Below are 23768 nucleotides of genomic sequence, written 5' to 3'. Positions count from 1 at the left end.
TTATTTATGAAAATAATTGAATTTTGAATGAATTTTATGATTTTTTTTAAATAATTGAATTTTTTTGACAAATTTCATGAAAATTCTTGATATTTATTTATTTAGTTTTAGTATATAGACGATATTGAAAATAATTGTATTTCGTTTATTTTTTGAAGATAATTGAATTTCGAATATTTTTTGAAAATAATTGAATCGTTTTAAAGAATTTGATTGTAGTTTTTGAGAATAGTTTTTTGATTTCTAGTAGTGGAAATTCTCAAAAAACAGAAATAGTAGCTTTTGGTGGCTGAAATCTAAAAAAAAGTATCCAAATAGTAACATAATGTAAAAAAGTAGTAAATAGTATGTTTTAGTAGATGAGTGTGAAGTCTGTATATTCTAATAATTTTTGTATCAAAATTTTCCGTCTTCTTCAATGTCCACACTTTTCGGAAAGTTCGAATCAATTTATTTCTCAAATGTCCGTTGTATTGCATTTATCCTCTGTAGGATGTTTATTAAAAATTGCCTAATATAGAATATCAATTTTTAAACTTTGTTATGTATTTCTTTTGATTTATACCTTTTTTCAAACTTTCTGAAAATGTTATGCTAATCTAGGTAATAACCTACTGGATAGCATAACATTTTAGCCTTATGCAATTTTCGTGCTTAATATGAAGAACATTGAGATATTAAATAAAACAAAAAGAAACTCTAAAAGAAAATAGATTTTTAACATTTGTATTTAATACACTCGTCTTTAACAATCGTTCAATTTAGAGATTAGAAAAAAATTTCCGTTAAATTTTTAAGTATAACCTTTTTAAAAGATTTCAAGATATTTCCGCAGTATTAGTCTAAGACTCTAAGGACTAATTATTCGCAAAAGATTCACAAAAATGACAAAAATAAAATCAAACTTCGGCATTAGTCATCAGTCATATTTTTAAAGATTACGTTTGTCATGTATTACAATTTATCAAAAAACGTAACATTATTTCCTAAAAGAAATAATTCCTTTGACACGTTGATATCAACATGATCGATTGACGATTTACATCCTCTCTAAGTTCTCTATTTATTCTATGTACATAACGCGACATTAATGTCCAAGTTAACGGGGTTTAATGCTCTGTTTGAACCGCGAAAACAAGACAAACAACGCCGCTTTAAATATTATGCTATCTTGGGTAATGCGATTTATTTTGTTCACTATGTACAGCCGCACAGTCCCCAATATTGCAAGTTCACAGCACTTCGAAGCATTTCTTGAAATTGAAACCTTCGTCCTCAACAGAGTCAATCTCACTTCTCGCGTCAGCGATCTGGTTGGATCTTTCGTATCACGCTGGCGAGAACGGCCTGTGAATTTGAGGAGGTTTCGGATTGATCGGTGGAGTCGCAACCCTGATCAGTCCCTGACCCTTGGGCGTGTGCTGATTCGAAGGTGGACTACCACGCGAGGACGGTGTATGAGGACTTGGAACTGCAACCTTTAGCGGTCCCGTTACCGATAAATTCGTTGCTACTAGAGGAGGACTGTGTGCTTCCGACAAACTATCAGATAGCCGCGAAATTCCACCGTCCGATAAACGTGAAGTTTCCGATAACCTCGATACACTTTCTGGTAGTTGATGGTGGGGATGATGAAGCAAAGTGTCGTGATGGTGTAATCTCGGTGGAGGTAGACCGAGGGTATCTGGTAATCTGAAATTTTAGACGTTAGGTTATTGTTACTATGGGGAATTTAAGAAACTGGGAGAAACTGGAAAAATATAATAATACATTCTGACTGACTGTACATTTCCTATTCTACAAAGTAAAATTCGCCAATAATAATTATTACCTATAGACGGATTATACAAAAAGTAACTGATTACAAGTTATTCAACTCTAAAGAAATTGAATATTCAACTGACCGACACTTCATGGACCGACTCTGCAAACACCGACTTTATAACAATATAATTTTTCAAAAAATTGAATCTTCATGGACCGACTCTACAAAGACCGACTATACAACAATATAATTTTTTAATATTTTGAATCTTAATGGACCAACTCTTCACCAATATAATTATTCAAAAAATTAAATCTTCATGGACCGACTCTACAAAGACCGACTCTACATTTTGAATATTTAAATTTTACCATCATATTTGGAATCGGCGACCTCAAAAACGTAAAAGTACCAAGTCTTATTGAAAACGAAGCATTTTTAAAAAATTTTGTCCGCCATATTGGGTCAGCCATTTTAAATTTTTAAATTTTACCATCATATTTGGATTCAGTGACCTCGAAAACATTAAAATATCACAATTTGGAAAAATTATAAGTTTTTTTTTAATTTTGAAAATTTCATCCGCCATTTTGAATTCGCCATTTTCAATTTTAAAACAGCCACTTTATTTTTGTATTCAGTGATCCTAAATGATTACAAAAATTTTTTATTAAGTTTTATCATGATTTACAGGTTTTTATACTCTAATTCGTCATTTTTTCATAAAAAATGCTATTTTCCCTCAACTCCCAGGAGCTCAAAAAATTAAATCAAGGATTTTCTATAATTTTCCTCTATTCTACATTTATTTAGCTTTATTTTGGTCCAAGGTTCATTCATTTTGGTCAATTCCTTCAAGAGAAATTAGGTTATGAACGCGAAAATGCAAAAATAACACAATGTAAGTCAGTCTTTGAAGAGTCGGTCCATGAAGATTTACAATATTAAAAAATTATATTGTTGTATATAGTCGGTCATTGTACAGACGGTCCATGAAGATTCAATTTTTTGAAAAATTATATTGTTGTAGAGTCTGTCTTTGTAGAGTCGGTCCATGAAGATTTAAAATTTTGAATTATTATATTGTTGTATAGTCGGTCTTTGTAGAGTCGGTCCATAAAGATTTAAAATTTTGAAAAATTATATTGTTGTAGAGTCGGTCTTTGTAGAGTCGGTCCATGAAGATTTACAATATTAAAAAATTATATTGTTGTATATAGTCGGTCATTGTACAGACGGTCCATGAAGATTCAATTTTTTGAAAAATTATATTGTTGTAGAGTCTGTCTTTGTAGAGTCGGTCCATGAAGATTTAAAATTTTGAATTATTATATTGTTGTATAGTCGGTCTTTGTAGAGTCGGTCCATAAAGATTTAAAATTTTGAAAAATTATATTGTTGTAGAGTCGGTCCATGAAGATTTACAATATTAAAAAATTATATTGTTGTATATAGTCGGTCATTGTACAGACGGTCCATGAAGATTCAATTTTTTGAAAAATTATATTGTTGTAGAGTCTGTCTTTGTAGAGTCGGTCCATGAAGATTTAAAATTTTGAATTATTATATTGTTGTATAGTCGGTCTTTGTAGAGTCGGTCCATAAAGATTTAAAATTTTGAAAAATTATATTGTTGTAGAGTCGGTCTTTGTAGAGTCGGTCCATGAAGATTTACAATATTAAAAAATTATATTGTTGTATATAGTCGGTCATTGTACAGACGGTCCATGAAGATTCAATTTTTTGAAAAATTATATTGTTGTAGAGTCGGTCTTTGTAGAGTCAGTCCATGAAGATTTAAAATTTTGAATTATTATATTGTTGTATAGTCGGTCTTTGTAGAGTCGGTCCATAAAGATTTAAAATTTTGAAAAATTATATTGTTGTAGAGTCGGTCTTTGTAGAGTCGGTCCATGAAGATTTACAATATTAAAAAATTATATTGTTGTATATAGTCGGTCATTGTACAGACGGTCCATGAAGATTCAATTTTTTGAAAAATTATATTGTTGTAGAGTCTGTCTTTGTAGAGTCGGTCCATGAAGATTTAAAATTTTGAATTATTATATTGTTGTATAGTCGGTCTTTGTAGAGTCGGTCCATAAAGATTTAAAATTTTGAAAAATTATATTGTTGTAGAGTCGGTCTTTGTAGAGTCGGTCCATGAAGATTTACAATATTAAAAAATTATATTGTTGTATATAGTCGGTCATTGTACAGACGGTCCATGAAGATTCAATTTTTTGAAAAATTATATTGTTGTAGAGTCGGTCTTTGTAGAGTCAGTCCATGAAGATTTAAAATTTTGAATTATTATATTGTTGTATAGTCGGTCTTTGTAGAGTCGGTCCATGAAGATTTAAAATTTTGAATTATTTTATTGTTGTATAGTCGGTCTTTGTAGAGTCGGTCCATGAAGATTTAAAATTTTGAAAAATTATATTGTTGTAGAGTCGGTCTTTGTAGAGTCGGTCCATGAAGATTTAAAATTTTGTAAAATTATATTGTTGTAGAGTCGGTCTTTGTAGAGTCAGTCCATGAAGATTTAAAATTTTGAATTATTATATTGTTGTATAGTCGGTTTTTGTAGAGTCGGTCCATGAAGATTTAAAATTTTGAATTATTTTATTGTTGTATAGTCGGTCTTTGTAGAGTCGGTCCATGAAGATTTAAAATTTTGAAAAATTATATTGTTGTAGAGTCGGTCTTTGTAGAGTCGGTCCATGAAGATTTAAAATTTTGTAAAATTATATTGTTGTAGAGTCGGTCTTTGTAGAGTCGGTCCATGAAGATTTAAAATTTTGTAAAATTATATTGTTGTATAGTCGGTCTTTGTAGAGTCGGTCCATGAAGATTTAAAATTTTGAAAAATTATATTGTTGTAGAGTCGGTCTTTGTAGAGTCGGTCCATAAAGATTTAAAATTTTGAAAAATTATATTGTTGTAGAGTCGGTCTTTGTAGAGTCGGTCCATGAAGATTTAAAATTTTGTAAAATTATATTGTTGTAGAGTCGGTCTTTGTAGAGTCGGTCCATGAAGATTTCAAATTTTGAATTATTATATTGTTGTATAGTCGGTCTTTGTAGAGTCGGTCCATGAAGATTTAAAATTTTGAATTATTATATTGTTGTAGAGTCGGTCCATGAAGATTTAAAATTTTGTAAAATTATATTGTTGTAGAGTCGGTCTTTGTAGAGTCGGTCCATAAAGATTTAAAATTTTGAAAAATTATATTGTTGTAGAGTCGGTCTTTGTAGAGTCGGTCCATGAAGATTTAAAATTTTGTAAAATTATATTGTTGTAGAGTCGGTCTTTGTAGAGTCGGTCCATAAAGATTTAAAATTTTGAATTATTTTATTGTTGTAGAGTCGGTCTTTGTAGAGTCGGTTTATGAAGATTCGAAATATTAAAAAAAAATATTATGGTGTAGAATCGGTCTTTGTAGATTCGGTCCATGAAGATTTAAAATTTGGAATAATTATATTGGTGTAGAGTCGGTCCATGAAGTGTCGGTCAGTTGAATATTTAATTTCTTTAGATTTAAATAACTTGTAATCAGTTACTTTTTGTATAATCGCGGTCTGTAGGTAATAATTATTATTGGCGAATTTTACTTTGTAGAATAGGAAATGTACAGTCAGTCTTTGTTTAATTAGAAAAGGTGGAATTGAAGTCCTGCCTTTCCATTCATACTGATTGCAATAAAAATAATGTATTTATGTCCTAAAAGATGCAATGCACAGTGGACAATTTTCAAAACCTGACCAAAATTAAAATTTTTGTTTTTTTGAAAAATGCATACTTTTCTAATATTATAAAGGTGGATCCAGTGTGTAATGTTACGTTAAAAAATAGTTTTTTATCATTATTTTAGTGTACGAGTAAGTCAAAGTGTATTTTCTGTCAATCGTTTCGTAACCTCGATTTTGCTTCACTATTAAAACAGTGGTAATATGTGTGACGTATCTATAATGTTGTCAGTTCATGACGTATAAACGAACTTACATGTCACTAACTAACATAACATTTTTACAGATATGTCACGACTTTTTAAAAATGCCGTAAAAACCGGAAGAACATTATTAAAGCATCAGGGTGTATCTTTGGAACCTTTAAAAGCATTGCACATTTTATTATGCTTCATCGTAGGTGTAAGTATCTCAAAATTCTTTAATCCTTTTATTAGAAAAGGATTTTTTTTACAGAAAAAACTTGGTGTTATATTTGTTGCGGGTGAAATTTGCCAATGACGACGTAGAACGCGGCGCCACCTACGAGGGTTTTGTTGCGTGTTATTTTCTGTATTCCTGGTCTCCACCCTTTGTAAAAAAAACACATCTAGTGTTATAAGGGCGCATGCGATTAATTTATCACAGAGCTCATTCGAAAGGGCTTGTTTCAGCCTTTAATTTTTTATATTAGTCAGAGATTGTAGCATATCATGGTTCAGCTCTACAATTTTTCAAAAATGGCTAAAAAACGTCGATTTAGAGGTTATCGTACACGGAAAAAAAAAGTCCGTCAACCATTAATGGATTAGTATATTACTTTGAGACGGGACTCTTTTTCCGTTGATGGTTACTTAACTTTACTTAACGATTGAAAACGAGTCATGGATTGATTAGAATGCCAGTATGTGACCAATTGTTTTAGATTTAATGCTGAATTGTTATCAATGGCTGTTTGAATGTTTACGAATCATTAGTGAAAGTTTGTGAAACGTTAGTTGACTCGTATTCTAAATCGGCGCTCTTCACTAGCGCATTGTTGCGCAGTGTACCGATGCGCATTTCTTCCGGTTTCTCTATAGTCCATGTGTTTTTGCTGTCTGCTATACATATCCCTATATACTATTATGTGTAATGTGAATATTTAACTTAACTAACAATTTGCAGTTGAATTGCGTCTAGAAATTGACCTCGATAAAAATATATTTTCTTTTATATTTCTCGCTAATTAAAAAGTAGTTATTAGTGCAAAATCATTTCTCACAAGTTGTGAAAAATTTTGTTATTTGGTATATAAGAACAGTTTGCTTCTAAACTTAAAGTGTTATAAGTGTGCGTTTCTACGTGTAGTTATTATAAGTGCGAAAATGTGTTGGAAAATGTGTTGGTCTAAAGCGTCTAAGAGTGTAAATAAAATATCGGAACTGTGCAACGAAAAAAATGTGTTCATTCTGAACCAAATAGTGTCTAAAATTAGGGATAATTCTGAAAGAAGTTGAATTTTTTGAATGCTTTTGACAGTCATAGAAAATTTAATAGACAGTTTTCTAAATTTTAGTGAACGAGTTTTATATATTGATGACAGTTTTCTAAATTTTAGCAAGCAACTCGTCACTGATTGTGACTCAAAGTATGTTATCCATTGAATGATTTTGTGTCCCGTCTCAAAGTAATATACTAGTCTATTAATGATTGACGGACTTTTTCTTTCCGTGTATATCCAAATTGTTATAACTGAATTAGATTATGTCATAGGGGCTAATAGCACTCTAACTATTAAAACATGGTTTCTAATTTGAAGAATAATTGCGGATATTCTTAATATAAGAGTTCCTAGTTTCAAAAAGTAAACTTTTAGCCACCTTTATAGAAGTTGTAAACAAAATATTAATCTATCCAAACCGCATCTTGCTTCGGAAGTTCAGCATGCGTAAAAGGCAGTACCCTAATCTAAACAGACATGTTTAAATATGGTTGAAAGTTTTACCTGGATCCAAGGTCTCCTCTGGGGCCAACAGCTTGGAAGGGACTAGTTTCAGTTAGCCTGAAGATTCCGCCACCAGCAATGCTCGGGTGATTGTGTTGCGGACTGTGCGGTCCATATCGGAAACCAGACGGTGGAAACTTAAAAGCCGTCGCGTGTCCCAACCGGAAAGATGTTGTTGGATCAAAGCGAAAACTTAGCGTTGGTTGTGGAATTGGACCTATGTGACTCATTTGATGCACTGGCGAGGTCTGATGGTTAATTTGTGGAGAGGAACTCGGTGATGGCGGTGACGTTCCTCCCAGTGAAATATCCGAATCCTCTGTATCCGATCCTCCACCTGGACTTAAAGGTCTACGTGAATTTCCATTTCCTGGGCCGGATTGTTGTTGCATTCTGAAATCAAAAAAGAAACGAAATTCTTATAGTTAAACGTTTAGGTCATATATTATCAATTATCTTTTTTAAATAAATCCAATCTGGACCATCGAATTGGATTTTTTTTATCCATTTCCAAGCGGTAGGTTTATACTTACAAAGAAATTAATATAATTCCACTGAACTCCTGTCAGCATAATTAATAAATATAAATTCAATAAAAAATAATATAAATACTAATTTAAATAATTGGCAAAAAGTTTGTTGCATAATAGTAACGGCGTGTAAGTATGATTAATGTAATATGTAAGATTTATGCTGCCTAACAATAAGTAAAACGAGGATTCACGGAAGAGTAACGATTACTTATGGCAATGACTTCTAAAAGTGGGATTCACGTCATTACGCCTGAGATCTTTTAGATATAGAGAAATAAGAAACCTCATATGTTCGTACCTTCTTATAAAGAAAATTACGGAAGTGACGACGAGTAGTCAAGAAACTAACAGCGTGAATCACTTTAGCTTTATAACCATGATAATTTAGTCTGACAAACTTACACGACTCTTGTTCGCAAGTAAATTAATAAACTCTGCTTAATACATCAGAATTATCTCACAATAAGAGAAAACATTAATTTTCTTTTTGCCATTAGTATAATCTTCTGATACTATCAGTAGAATACCATTAATAAATTAATTCAATATTTTTGGAAGCCATACAATTATATTAAAAAAAACATGTTTGGCCATTAGGCCAAACAGAAGAATCAAAACATCTTTAAATAAATTAACTTGGAAATTGGGGAAATTGGTGTTGTTTGTGTATCACGATCTGTATTCTTTTGGGTAAATCCGCAATCATTTGGTCGAAATAAAGAAGCAAAGAAGAAAAATTATTAGTTCGACAGATGGACAAATTTGCGGTTAGATTACAAAACATTTAATGGTGGATTTATTTTTGCTATTGATTTACAATTTCGAAGTGCTGTGTGATGTAATTTGATTGAGGTCATCGAAAAACCAAAAAACCGTTAATTGTTGAAATAAAAATGCCGAAAAGGAAAAGATTGACGCTACCGTATTACGTTCACAAGCGGGTTTAAATGTGCGGGATGTGAGCAGAACACTGTCACAAGAGATGAGGAACGAGAATGAAATTCGGGTATAGCTCGTGCGGGTCCTCGCATGAAAGGACGAGACAAAGCGAGACAGTGGTATAATTAAAACGTGTCGAGTGTCCTGTGAAAGCAATGGCAAGGTAGGGTTCGATTACCGTATAAAAAGCGTTCTAAATAAGAGCTGCCCAGGAATGCCCATTCCATTCACCTCGAATTATGCATTTCTCCGTTGAAGCTGGCTTTCATCAAGACCTTTTTCGTACGAAAATAGATTGACAGCTGCCAGCTTCCACATTACCATCATCGCGATTATTAGAAAGCAGAGAGAGAGAGAGAGAGAGAGTGAATCGAGGTGTTACCCTGGAAACAACGGACTCGAGACTCAATTAGCAACGAAAATACAAGAATCTCTTTAAGACATTTGAAATGCGGAGAGCCGTTGTCTCTCGAACTCAGCGAATTGATCTGCCGGAGGCTTTTAAGAGGACTGCAATAACGTCTCGAATCCGTATTGTCTCCAATGTGGTAAGCGCTTCAGTCGCTTCGCTAAAACAAGGGAATCGATCTGACAAATGGTTTCTATCTCAATACTGGGATGGGTTCTTTTCATCCTCATCCATTATACAGAGGAAGTCTCTTAAAATTTCGAAATCATGTTGTAGCTTGCAGATTTCACTACAGTCTTCTGATATTATTTTTAGAATGTCTTTTAGTCGTCATTATTGCACTATTTTAATGATTTTGTTAAATATATATATAAATATAACGACGACGTTCGCCATCATCATCATCATCGGGTCACTTTTATAAAATCTAAACAAATTCAAATACATATGGAATAAACTCTATAATAGAAACATTGTAAAAAGGAAGGTATACTAATTTAGTACCAATTTTAGTACTAAATCGTAATTTGGTTCTATTTTAGTACCAAAAATCAGCTCTAATTTAGAACCTTTTCTATACAGTAAAATTTCTAAAAGCGTGGAAATGAAAGAATGGCAAATTCTAGCTAACTATGACTAATGATCTGTATAGCCAAAGTAAACAATCTCTGACCCACACTCTAAATCTGAATCAGTGAAAATTTCACTGATTTAAATTCAGTGTCCCAGTTTTCTTTAATTAATCAGTGAAATTTCAGTTTTTATAATTTAGAATCAGTAAAAACCACTAATTGTCAGTTAAAATGGTCATTGTTATGACCATTTTCCATACTACAAATTAATATACATGTATCACTACTTAAATATATTCATGAAAAGAATTGAATTCTTACGAAAATTTTTACAAAATTTTTTTTAAATAATTGAATTCTATTTGGAAATTTTATGAAAATAGTAGAGAATAAAAATCATTGAATTGCAAACAGTTTTTAAAAATATAATTAAATTTTACAAAGAATTCTATTAAAATTTTTGACAATAATTGAATGTCTATGTTATGTATTATTATTTATTATTATTTATTTATTATTTATTGACATAATTAAAATATTTAAAAATAATTGAATTCCTGTGAAAAATTCTAATATTTTTGTAAATATTGAATTTTTCACAGGAATTTTAAAAGAACATTTTTTAAAGAATTGATTTTTTTGAGGAATTGAAATCAAATTTTTAAGAATAATTACATTTTTTGAGCAATTCCTGTAAAATTGAATTAAAAATATAATTGAAATCCTGGAGATGAATTTTATTAAAATTTTCAAAAATAATTGAATTCTTGAGAAGAATTTTATTTATTTATTTATTTATTTTTCATACATTTGCCGTAGGCCATTTATTATTTATTAAAATGATTGAATTATTGCGAAAAATTGTATTGAAATGTTTTAAAAAATTGAATTTCTGTGAAAAGTTTTGTTAAATTTGAAAATATTTGAATGTCTGTTTGGTATTTTATTAAATTTTTTTTTGGAAGTAATTAAACGTCCTAAAAAGCATTTTATTATTTATGAATATAATTGAATTCTTGCGAATGATATTATTAGAATATTTTAAAATATTATTGAATTCCCAATAAAAATTTTTTACTTTTAAAAATAATTGAAATCTTGTGATGAATATTGTTATTTATGACAATAATTGAATCTTGCAAAGAATTTTATTAAAATGACTCAAAATAATAATTCAATTTTCGGGAATAAGTTTCTTATTTATTGACATACATAATTGAATTCTTTCGAAAAATGATTTATGTAAATAATTGAATTTTTGGGACGAATTGTATTAAAAACTAAAAGAATAATTGAATTATTTAAAAAAAATTGAATTAAAATTGTATTTAAAATAATTGATTTCTTTTGAACAATATTATTAAAATTAATAATAATATTCGAAAATATCTGAATTTCTTTGAAAATTCTAATATTTTTGTAAATAATTGAATTCTTTCAAAAAATTAAAAAAAAAGATTTATTTAAAAAATTAATTTTTTAGAGGAGTTGAAATCAAATTTTCAAGAATATTTACATTTTTTGAGCAATTCCTGTAAAATTGTATTAAAAGTAATTGAAATCATGCAATGCATTTTATTATTTATGAAAATAATTGAATTATTGCGAAAAATTTTATTATATTTGATAATAATTGAATTTATTTTTTATAAGAATTTTATAAACATTGTTTTTAATAATTAATTTTTTCGAAATATAATAAATATTATGAAAATTTTATTTTAAATAATTGAATTCTTGTGAAAATAATTGAATTTTTCGACTAATTAATTGAAAATAGTATTAAAAATAATTGAAATTCTTCGATGAATTTTATTATTTATGAAAATAATTGAATTCTTGATTGGAATTTTATCAAAATTTTTTTCTAAAAATTGAATTTCCATGAAAAATGTTATTATTAGTGAAAGTAATTGAATTACATATTGTGAAGAATCGTATAAGAATTTTTTGTCAAATAATTGAGTTTTTAGAAATTTTTTTGAAAATGATATTCAAAATTAATTGAATTTTAGATGAATTTTATTAATTTTGTTTTAAATAATTGAATTCTTGTGGGAAACGTTATTTGTGAAAATAATTGAATTTTTCGATTAATTGATTTAAAATAATATTAAACATAATTGAAATTCTTTCGAGTTTTATTATTTATGAAAATAATTGAATTCTTGCTTAGAATTTTAAAAAAAAATTTTGTTTAAATTGAGTTTCCATGAATAATGTTATTATTATAGTGAAAATAATTGAATTATTGTGAAAAATTGTATAAAAATTTTGTTAAATAATGGATTTTTTCGAAATTTTTTTAAAAATTATTGTAAAGTAATTGAATTTCTGAGAAAATTTTTTTACTTATGAAAATAATGGAATTGATAAATTTTATCAATTTTGTTTTAAGTTTTAAGTAATTGAATTCTTTTGCGAAATTTTATAAAAATACTATAAATATTGTAAATAGAATTTCGAATATTTTTTAAAAATAATTGAATCGTTTTAAAAAACTCGATTATAATTTTTGAGAATAGTTTTTTGATTTCTAGTATTAGCGAACTTATAGAGTAGTGGAAATTCTCAAAAAAAGGAACAATGTCAATGTTTCAGAGTATGGCTGAAAGCTTGTTTTCTTCAGCTAAAGTCTTTGACCATAAGCTAGAATTTTACATTTTTTCGTACAGTATTCAAATTTTTTAATTTAATGAATTTGAAGTAATGTCAAAGAATTGAAGGCACTGTATAGAATTTATCAAGATTGGTAACCCTCGTTGCATAAAACGAGATCATATAATATTTTAATTACAACCCTGGCTCTATAAGGATATTAGCGTACAGTTTATTAAACCGGCACTATTCAGAGTTTTAATCACACGATAAAGAAATTCGCGTAGTGCTGAACGAATTGGAGCCAAAAATACTTTAGCATCCAAAGCAGCGTGTACAGGTGCTGGCTTTGTTGAAGTAATTAAAAAAAATTCATCAGAGTCAGGAAAGTATCAGGTGCAAAGAAGACTCTGACGAGAATATGTATTCGACCGTCACGTCGGTTTTTACACCCGATGACGAGTCACTTTTTAAATCTTTTATTAAAGTATTCACCTCATGCAAGGAATGAAACTTCTGCTCCAAAGTAGCAGTTGTTGCAATTACAGAGCTCCTGCTGTATACGCCAGTGAATTGATGCAGGCTTTATGTGTGCTTCCGGTGGTGAAAAAGGCAACTATCAAAATATTGTGATACCTCGCTTGCAAAATGACAGAATGTCATTTCTCTTATAAATCCACAACACTATTATATTCCAAATAGAATATAAGACTTTTAATATTCTTCGCAAACAGGAAACGCATTTATTTTTGACAAAATTTAGTCAATGAAGAATTTTTTCAACATTTCAATGTTGAAAAAAAATTCTTCATTGACTAAATTTTGTGAAAAATAAATATTCTTAATTTTGTTTTAGGGTTTTTTTCAATATCGAAGCAAATGGAAGAGCAGTTTGGTTTATAAAAGTGTAGCAACATTTTCTTGATTCTCATAGGAAATATCAATTGCATCAAAGATCTTTGGAAAAGATCTGTCGCTGAGTCTCTCGGTTTTGACGAAGGATATCATTTTAACAAAATCTGGTCTTGTCACGGGACACCAAAGGTTGGTATGGCATTCGCTCCATAGATTCCGTGCATATATACACCTCCCTTGAAACTACCCCGTGCCATGCTTTAGCATGGCAATCTGATCCTTGGAAGAACTCACAAAAGGTAACTGGATACCAGGGCGAGAAGCAGCATGTGAATAGGGCGCATTTCGAAGCAGACCCCTCTCTTTTTTTTTTTTTTTTTTTTTTTTTTTGATGCTAGCTCGTTTTTAATAGCCGCTAATAGAGACGTTAAAACGATACGGCCCCTCTCGCGACTAACCTCGATGCTCAGTTCTTTCTCCCTTTCCCTTTTTTTTATAAATCTTTCAATTCAGCTTCTTTGCTCTATAAAGTCCTGTGCGAGCAATATATCTCTACTCGTGAAATATTAGTTTTTAAACAACTAACAGAGGTAATAAGATAATATTTACATTCTTTTAAAAAAATTCAACGAACTATACTTTTTCTTACGTGTGTGACATTAAATTTATATAGTTTAAATAATGTAGTGAACCATATACGTATACGCAAAGACAAAAACAGTTTATAACCTAAAAATTTATACATTTTAATTTTGAACAAAATCTAGTGAATTGTGATCAATGACAAAAATATTTTAATCCCACGAAATTTCTATATTTTAACTATGATCAAAAACTAGCCAAGCTTCGCACTCATCTACTAAAACCTAATATTTACTATACTTTTTTAACGTTATGTTACTATTTGTGTACTTTTCTTAAATTTCAGCCACTAAAAGCGACTATTTCTGTTTATTTTAGAATTTCCATTATTTTAAATTCTTTCATACTAGAAATCAAAAAACTATTCTTAAAAATTATAATCAAATTCTTTAAAAAGATTCAATTATTTTCAATGTATAGTACTTTCATGAAATGTATAGCAAAAAAATTTAAATATTTTTAAAAAATTGATAAAATATATATAAAAAATTCAATTATTTTCATAAATAATAAAATTTCCACATGATATCAATTAATTAAAAAAAAATCAATTCTTTAACAAAATCGTTGTACAATTCTTCACAATAATTCAATTAGTTTTACTAATAACATTATTTTTCATGGAAATTCAATTTTTTATAAAAATTTGCTATAAAATTCCAAGCAAGAATTAAATTATTTTCATAAATAATAAAACTCATCAAACAATTTCAATTATTTTTAATACTATTTTAAATTAATTAATCGAAAAAATTCAATTTTCACAAAAATTCAATTGAGGGCGTAGAACGGATAAATGGTCGAAAGGGACTATACCAGTCAGACAGGGCTAGAAGCCTCTCACTGATGTCTGACTGGTATAGTCCCTTTTGACCATGCGTTGCAAGCAGTTATCCGTTCCACGCCCTCAATTATTTAAAATAAAATTTTCATAATATTTATTATATATTTCAAAAAAATTAATTATTAAAAACAATGTTTATAAAATTTTTATAAAGAATAAATTCAATTATTTTCAAAAATAACCAATTTTTTCACAAAAATTCTATTCTTTTTAAACATTTTAATAAAATTTTTCACAAGAACTCAATTATTTTCTCATAAATAATAAAATTCTTCTCTTGAATTTAATTATTTTTGAAAATTTTAATAAAATTCTTTGCAAATATTCAATTATTTTCATAAATAATAAAAATTTTTACAGAAATTCAATTCTTTTTAATAAAATAAATTTTACAGGAATTGCTCAAAAAATGTAATTATTTTTAAAAATTTAATTTCAATTCCTTGAGAAAATTAATTATTTAAAAAAAAAATGTTTTTTTTTAAATTCTTTGGATGAATTCAGTTATTTACAAAAATAATAGAATTTTTCACGCAGGAATTCAATTATTTTCAAATATTTCAATAAAATTGTTCGAAAGAAATCAATTATTTTAAATACAATTTTAATTAAATTTGTTTTAATTAATTCAATTATTCTTTTAAAATGTAATAAAATTCTTCTCAATAATTCAATTATTTAAATAATAATTCTTCGAAAGAATTAAATTCTGTCGATAAATAACAAAATTATTCCCGAAAATTCAATTATTTTAAGGCATTTTAATGAAATTCTTTTCAAGATTCAATTATTTTCACAAATAACAATATTCATCAAAAGAATTTAATTATTTTTTAAAGTAATAAATTTCTTCTTGGAAATTCAATTATTTAAAAAAAATTCTAATAAAATCGTTCTCAAGAATTCAATTATTTTCATAAAAAATGATAAAATGCTTTTTAGGAATTCAATTATTTTCAAAAAAATTTCCGTAAGAATTCAATTATTTTCATGAATAATAAAAATTCCTCATGAATCCAATTATTTAAAATTAAAATTTGCATAAAATTAGTGGAAAGAAATCAATTATTTAAAATTTTTTATAAATTTTTTGTCAAGAATTAAATTATTTTTATAAATTATATAAATTTTTTGATTTAAATTTGTTGCAGGAATTTAATTTATTAGCAGGATAATGAAAAAAGTAAATATTTTTGATGAAAATTAGGAAAATTATTATTTTGGTCGTCAAGTTTAATTTTTCGATAGCTACTTTGTTACTACATTTTTTTATTTTGAAAACAACTTTTGGCTACTTTTAAAACCTAAAAATTTATATATTTTGACTATAGACACATTTTTTGGTCCTAAACCATTTTTGCCTTTAGTCATGATTTGCTAGATTTTTGAACATAGTCAAAATATAAAAATTTTAAGGTTTTAATCTATTTTTGCCTTTAGTACCCATCTTTAAATTCAACATCTCTTAAAACGTAGGTACTTGAAAATAATTCAATACCTCATTCACTATTTATATTAATTTTAGAACTGAAATTTCTTTCTTTCCTTTTAGAATCCAAAAATTGAGATTCAATCATTAGATGACAGAATTACGATTCTAAATTTATACAGAAATAATACCAAAATAGTCCGCACTTGATGGTTATGAGAAGATGTTTAAACTCTTGTTCTTGCTGACCCACTAAACAGCATCTTTTTCAAAGCAATACTTGATATGGTAAGAAGTGAGATCTTTGGATCTTACATACTTCGTAAGTCAATGTCTTATATCTAACGATCATCATGAATAAGAATTGCGAATAGCAATACTACTGTCAATATTTGCTATTTAGTAAATGCAAATTAGAAAATTGTTATGAAATTAAATCTCTGTATATTTTGGCACCTTACATTGAATAATAGATAAAGCATTAATTTGCAAGATATAGAAAGTAAATTTTATTTAACTAAACAATTAAAGCAGTAGGAGCAATTTATCAAAAAATCTATGTGTATATGTTTGTTCGTCTGTAAGTTTAAGTCAAATTAATGTAGGAAAGTACTTTATCTATATTCAACAATAATTAATAGATAAATTTAATTTCTTCAGTTTTCTTAATTTATAATTGCTGAATAGCAAAAACTACAACTTAGTATAGCATAGACTAGAATGAGGATGGCTTAAATATATGTATGCCATCCTCATTTTTGTCTATTTCTTCATAACTCTAATAGAAGTCTTTTTAGTTTCTTCGAAAGCTTATTTAGAGATCATATCAGGTGACAATAAACTACCTGGGTATTACACAAGGTTTTTCAGAAATTCGACTTAAAACTTTTAGATTTTGAATTGGACTTTTAGAGTGCCTAATCTGAATAAAAAATAACTGAATAAAACTAACAAAATTTGATAAAAATTCAGGAAATTATTTTTTAAATTTAATGTCTTCAGATTGCTACTGTTATTCCCTAGGTTCTCTCCTTTCTTTGCCGTCGCTTAGACTTGCACTACGTTCACTAAACACGAGGACATATGTACATTAGACATAAAACGCACTTTAATCCCTTAATATACATTACCAGTTATTATACTTTGAAAGTCTATTATTGATTTAAGGTACATACTCTGTCGATTAATATACAAAAAGTATCACTGCTAAAATCCATCAATCCATAGCCGAAGACAAAAATACTTTTAATTATTCAAAGTTTACTGTTTTCAAGTTTGACCAAAATCTTGAAAATCATCTGAAAACACAAGAATGTTTTAAACTTAAAATTTTTTTTTAATATTTTAGCTAAATCCAAAACAGCGAACCATGAGCAAAGATAAAAATAGTTTAAAACCTTAAAATTGATATATTAAGAGTTTATACTATGGTAAAAATGTAGTGTTTAAAAATATTTTTCTTTTTTCTCAGTTTTCTAGATTTTGGCCATAGTTAAACTTAAAAATGGTAAATTTTGAATACTTAAGAGTATTTTGGTCATGATTTGCTAAAAAAAATTTCGGAACGTTTCGCGAACAAAGAAAATACGTGAACCGTACGAGGTTTTCCATTAATGCTTAACGAATACGCATATACATGAAGCGTTATATTTTTCTGACACACCTCCACCCCTTGAAATATAATACGCTTTGTGGATAACCGCACTATTAAATGATCAACTTCAAAATCTAAAACCTTTGCGAACTCTTACTTCGGACCTTAAATAGAACAAGAGTCGGAAGAAGAATACAAAACTCAAACAATAGACTTAATTAAACGCTAGTAAAAAAAGGGTTCGCGCTCTCAATGTCCTATATCTAATAAAGACTAATCTGACATCGAAACGTTTTCATATAATGCAAATATAATCCAAAGTGAGTGAAAATTTTTTCAAGATAAGTTCAAATAATTTACAATCTCAACAAAAAAGTTGCTGATGACGCAAAAAGAAGAGAGTGAAAAAATTTAAAGAGAATTTAAAGCATTATAAGAAAAATTAAAAGGTAAAAATAAATCGGCATCAGAAGCGAATTCTTTCTGCAGAGTTGTTCCTTCTGTGGTATAATTTATTATCGCCTGCGGTATCGTAGATGCATTAGAAGTTTAACGCTTAAAACAAAGAAAGCAGCAGACTCGGCTGCACTCTGTCTAAGAGGACGCGGACGGTGCATTAAACGAAACGACGACCATCATCCAACACTGCGATCGACAGGTAGTCCATGATTTGCAACATTTTATCCAGCTTCACATCGCTAAGTTTTTGAAGCCTGTGCAATATGGCATATACATATAGCGTACAAAACTAGCGGCATGGCAGAACGGAGGCCACTTGCTTGTGGTTCGTTCGTTAAACCTAAAGCCGGATCTTCCATATGCCTACATTCAAACCTACCATATATGAAATGTTTACTCAGGAACAAAAGAATATCGGCCTCAAGTCTACCCATTTATTTAGCGGATTTGTTATAAATTTTGATATCTTTCAATAATTTAGAAAGCTATATGCTATAACTTATGCTATAACTTGAATTCAAGTTTCGGAATTACTGAAAGCTGATACATTCTTTTTAATTGGTTTTTAAATAAATTTATTCTATATTCGACGCCTTTTATTCACGATAATGCTTATTAAAACAAAAGAGCAAAATAATTCCTATTGCAATTCCACGAATTAATTATTATTGGTTATAAAATTATAAAATGACTTACTTCAGTTCGTTCATTTGTTCTTCAAAATGCACGTCAACAATTTCAAATTTTGGAATTATTTCGAAAAAAAATTCTCCTGGCTGCCAGGATAGTTTAGCCATTTCGTTAATTTTAAAGTTTTTTGCAAATTTCTAGACCACCGAATGCAACACCCAAGAAAATAATTTGATTACACTCTTTAGAAAAAAATTACAAGCGAAACAATTTTCTTTCACTGTTTTTTTTCAAGTTTTACCAATCAAACTTCAAAAATGTATTAACTTCGTTAACCCTTTGAGGGGCACATTATTCTAATGGACGGATTTTCTTTACAACTCATGTCTTAATATTTTTGGGGACGCTGATTACGAATTTGAAGTTAGTTCTTAAAAATTTAAAATGGCGGATCCAATATGGCGGACATTTTTTTTTAATTAATCGTATTCACTTGAAAATGTTTACTCGGGGGTTTTTGGGGTCGCTGATTACGAATCTGATGTTAGTTTTTAAAAATTCAAAATGGCGAATCTAACTTGGCGGTCAATTTTGTTTTAAATTAATTGGATTTACTTAAAAATTGTTATTTGGGAATAAAAACTAACATCAGATTCGTCATCAGCGATCCCAAAAACCCCCGAGTGACAAGTTTCAGGTAAAACTAGACAATTTTTAAAAAATCTTCCGCCATATTGGATCCGTCATTTTGAATTTTTAAAAACTAACATCAGATTCGTAATCAGCGACCCCAAAAACCCCCGAGTAACAATTTTTAGTCGATTTTAAAATGTTTAAAAAATTCGTGATTTTTAACAATAATTTATGGATTTTTTTAAACAATAGGAATTTTTTTAACATGATCTAGAGGTTACATATTTTTAAAGCCCTATTCTTCCTGAAGAGAACGCACTAAATTTGACTCAAAAATATTAATTTTCGTCAAAGATATTGAGGTTTTTAAAGGTGGGACGTATATGTCCCACCCTCAAAGGGTTAAGAACATTTTTTTATAAAAAATAAAAAATACATACGTTTCTTTTTTTTATATAGAATATGAGTGGCGATAAGTACACTAATGTTTTTGGGGTCGCTGAACTCAAATTTGAAGTCAGATTTAAAAAATTCAAAATGGCGACTAAAAAAATTTTTTAATTTATCAGATTCGCTTGAAACACATTGAAATTCGGAGATTTTTGGAGTCGCTGATTACGAATATGATGCCAGATTTTCATAATTCAAAATGACGGATCCAATAAGGCGGATAATTTTTAAATTAATGCAATTCGATCCAATTTCATTTCTCGGGAGTTTATGGAGATCGTAGAATTGGAATTTAATGTTCGTCTTTCAAAATTCAAAATGGCGGATCTAAGATGGCGACCAAATTTTTTTTAATGCGGAGTGATTTTTCTAAAATGTTTACTTTGTAATTTTAAAAACTCCCGAGTTAATAATTAATATTTTTTGACAAATCCGGCAACGTTAAAAAAATTTGATCGCTATATTAAATCCGCCATTTTCAATTTTGAAAAACAGGCATCAAATTCGCATTCAGCGACCACAAAACGCCCGAAAGACGAATTTCGATCGAAACGCATTAATATTCAAATTATCCGCCATATTGGGTCCGCCATTTTGAATTTTGAAAACCTGACAAAAATAAATAATTAATATAATAAATAAACAAATAAATGAACAATAAAATAAAAAAAATTACTAAATGTCTCTTATGGAGAAATAATAGGAATTAAAAAAAATTTTGCTTAAAACTTTTGTTACTCAGGGGTTTTTGGGGCAGCAGAATTCGAGTTTGTAGTCGAAATTTGAAAATTCAAAAAGGCGGATCCACTATGGCGAACAAAAAATTAGAAATTAGTCGGACAGACTTCAGATTCGTAATCAGGAACCCTAAAGACCCTTAGAACTTAAATGTGTAAAAGTAATTCAGGTTTTAAAGGATTAAGGTTATTAAAAGTGAAAATTTGAAAAAACAAATTTCGAATTCTATCGAAACAACTTTGAATTCAAAAATCCATAACTTTGTGGAAAATTCAAATATTTTTGTTTCCTAAATTGGAGTGACCTGCAAATTTATTCAACTTTGTGGAAAAAGTTTATAGAACACTAAATTAATAACAATTCATTTTATAACAATATATTATAATATAATTTTGTAAAATTTGCAAAAACATAGTAAAATATAAAGAGAAAATTAGTATAATTTAGCAAACATGACGAATGGGATGTTTGTAGGGTATCTGATGACGAATCATATATATGTCAGTTTTTCAAAATTTTCAAAATTAAAAATGGCGGATCTAATATGGCGGACGAAATTTTAAAAAGTTGAGCTAAGCTCTTGAAAATCACTACTGGGGGTTTTTTTTGGGTCTCTTATTACGAATCTGATGTCACATTTTCAAATTTTTTAAAATTCAATATGGCGAACGCTTCTTCAAAAAATTTATTGGATTTGCTGGAAATTCGTTTCTTGGTGGTTTTCGGGATCGCTTATTATACAAAAATTAAGTGTGTATCTCAAAATTATGAAGTTATGAATTTTTTTATAGCGGAAGGAATTTGTATTATCCCTTTCGTGCCTCCGGGACATAATTATGTGTTCCACTTAGATAAATTAATGTTATTCTTATAAAATTCAATCAATTAATTTGCGATAAATTTCTTTCTATTCCGAATGGCCGCTGTTACACAATTTAAAAAAAAAAATTTAAAACACACAATTACGTAGTACGATTACAATTATTATAAACAATAGGTAAAATATTTATAAAAAGATAGAAAAATCTAATTTTTCAAAATTTCCTCAAATTTGCTAAAAATTCTTAATCAGGGGTTTTCAGGGTCGCTGATGACGAATCTAGTCAGATTTTCAAAATTTTTAAAATTCAAATTGTGGACATTTTTTTCAAATCTGCTCAAATTCGCTTGAAACTTTTGTTATTCAGGGGTTTTCGGGGTCACCATTTCGAATTTTTTAAATCTGACTTCAGATTCGTAATCAGCGACCCTGAAAAACCCGCAAGTAACAAGTTTTATGTAAATTTGAGTAATTTTGAAAAAATGTCCGCCATATTGGATCTGACATTTTGAATTTAAAAATTTTTTTTTATCTGACTTCAGATTTGTAATCAGCGACCCCAAAAACCCCCGAGTAACAAGTTTTAACGAAATCCAATCGCTGGGTTTTCGTGGTTGCTGATTGTAAAAAAATGGCATTAGTGTTCTGTAACTTCATTGAATTGAATAAAAGAATAATTGTTTGAAAAATGCCTTTGCCTTGCACTGAAATTTTGGTAGAACTCACATTACAAGAAAATTAAGTTAAGAATTATTTTGCTCTGTTGTTGCAATTAGAATCATATAAATATGAACAGAAGCCGTCGATATGTTATAATTAACAATAACTTTTGTTAAACCTAAAATATTCCAACACTTCTGGCGAATGACAATCATCTAAAATACTAAACAATGAGAATGCTTCTCTTGATACTTGAAATTGAAATATATATTCTCTCTTTTCGATATAAAACTAAAGACAATTTGTTAAAACTATCTTTTACCGCATTGAAACCGGAAATCTCCGATAAAGACAAAAAAGTTGATGGTCTTTGAAGAAATAACAGGTTAAAACAGAATGTCGGGTCCTTCAGGCCCAATGGGCAGAAGCAAACATTATTGAACAGGGGCATAGACATTTCGAGTGTTTACTCTAGACTCTGGAGCGAGCTCTGGAGTCTAGACCCAAAATGAGGTAGTCATTCAAGTCGCCATTGAAAAGTTTGTGTTAGGATAACTCGTGGGAAGAATGTTGAAAATTAAATCCTTCCTTGGCACACTAGGAAACAGAGAAGAATGTTAGCGGAAGCTAATCCCGTTGTCCATACCATGCGACCCGGAAAATTACTTCTCCTGCTTTCTGCGCACTATGTATCTCCCAGTGTAGCCAGTGTAGCCAGTGTAGTGTAATATAAAACGTACCTTTCTGGTGTATCGGATCCAGTATTTTCACTGTAACAAACCGAAATAAATTATAGATAATTATATGTTTAAATGTACGTGTTACGTGTTTGGTTCGATGAATTTACAAGTTTCGAACTTTCAGTTTTTAAAATGCATCTTTTCAACAAAGCTATATATGTTACATTAAATTTAATGAAATGAGAAGAATTGTTATGATGTATCCTCTTTGTTTGGTCATTTTTGGTCTGTCAGAATCATTTTAAAAGATTTTTTTATACTTCCTACATTCGAATAAGTGAACATATTGAATAAATATACTTGTCATGAATGGAAAACTTATTCTATTTTTACGTAGGGGTTCATATACCGCGTGGACAATTCTTTATCACTTTTTGACCCCTCCCTTCATCGTGGACAATCGTGAACTTTTGCTACCCCCCCCCCTTTCATAACTTGAATTATTTTATTAAATAAATATTTAAATACTTTTCATTTGTTTTTCCATGAAAGGAATTGAAATTTAAAACCTTTTGAAATTTTAAAAAATTACAACATATATACCCATTCTAAAATTCAATTATTTTCTATAAAATTTTTAACTAACTATGTTGTACTGTCTAGTGTTAAATACAAAAATTTAATTATTTATAATAATTGTAATTCAAAGTGTCCATGTTTATTAAAAGTTTTTTTTAATTTTTATTCAATAAATACATTTTTATCTATTTAATTTTTTTATTCAAAAAATTATAATAAAGAAA

The 23768-nt window shown here is 28.8% G+C and overlaps 1 protein-coding gene across 2 annotated transcripts in view; it reads right to left on the bottom strand.

Moving 5' to 3' along the window:
* Positions 1-281: 281 nt before the first annotated feature.
* The window catches only part of LOC122507426 (homeobox protein SIX6-like), a 97927-nt gene continuing 74440 nt past the window's right edge, over positions 282-23768 (bottom strand). Inside the window, exons 2-4 of one of the 2 annotated variants that reach the window (XM_043620127.1) lie at positions 23026-23055; positions 7481-7873; positions 282-1692 (exon numbers count right to left, since the gene is read on the bottom strand). In XM_043620127.1, coding sequence (XP_043476062.1) covers positions 1329-1692; positions 7481-7873; positions 23026-23055 — 787 coding nt within the window. In that variant the 3' untranslated portion in view covers positions 282-1328. The remainder of the gene's footprint in view (positions 1693-7480; positions 7874-23025; positions 23056-23768) is intronic. The other variant, XM_043620128.1, reaches the window with a different exon arrangement.

Source organism: Leptopilina heterotoma, unplaced genomic scaffold (genome assembly GCF_015476425.1).
Source record: "Leptopilina heterotoma isolate Lh14 unplaced genomic scaffold, ASM1547642v1 Lhet_47, whole genome shotgun sequence".
NCBI lineage: Eukaryota > Metazoa > Arthropoda > Insecta > Hymenoptera > Figitidae > Leptopilina > Leptopilina heterotoma.
The sequence above is the reverse complement of the archived record's forward strand: the minus strand, read 5'-3'. Positions and strand labels throughout refer to the sequence as shown.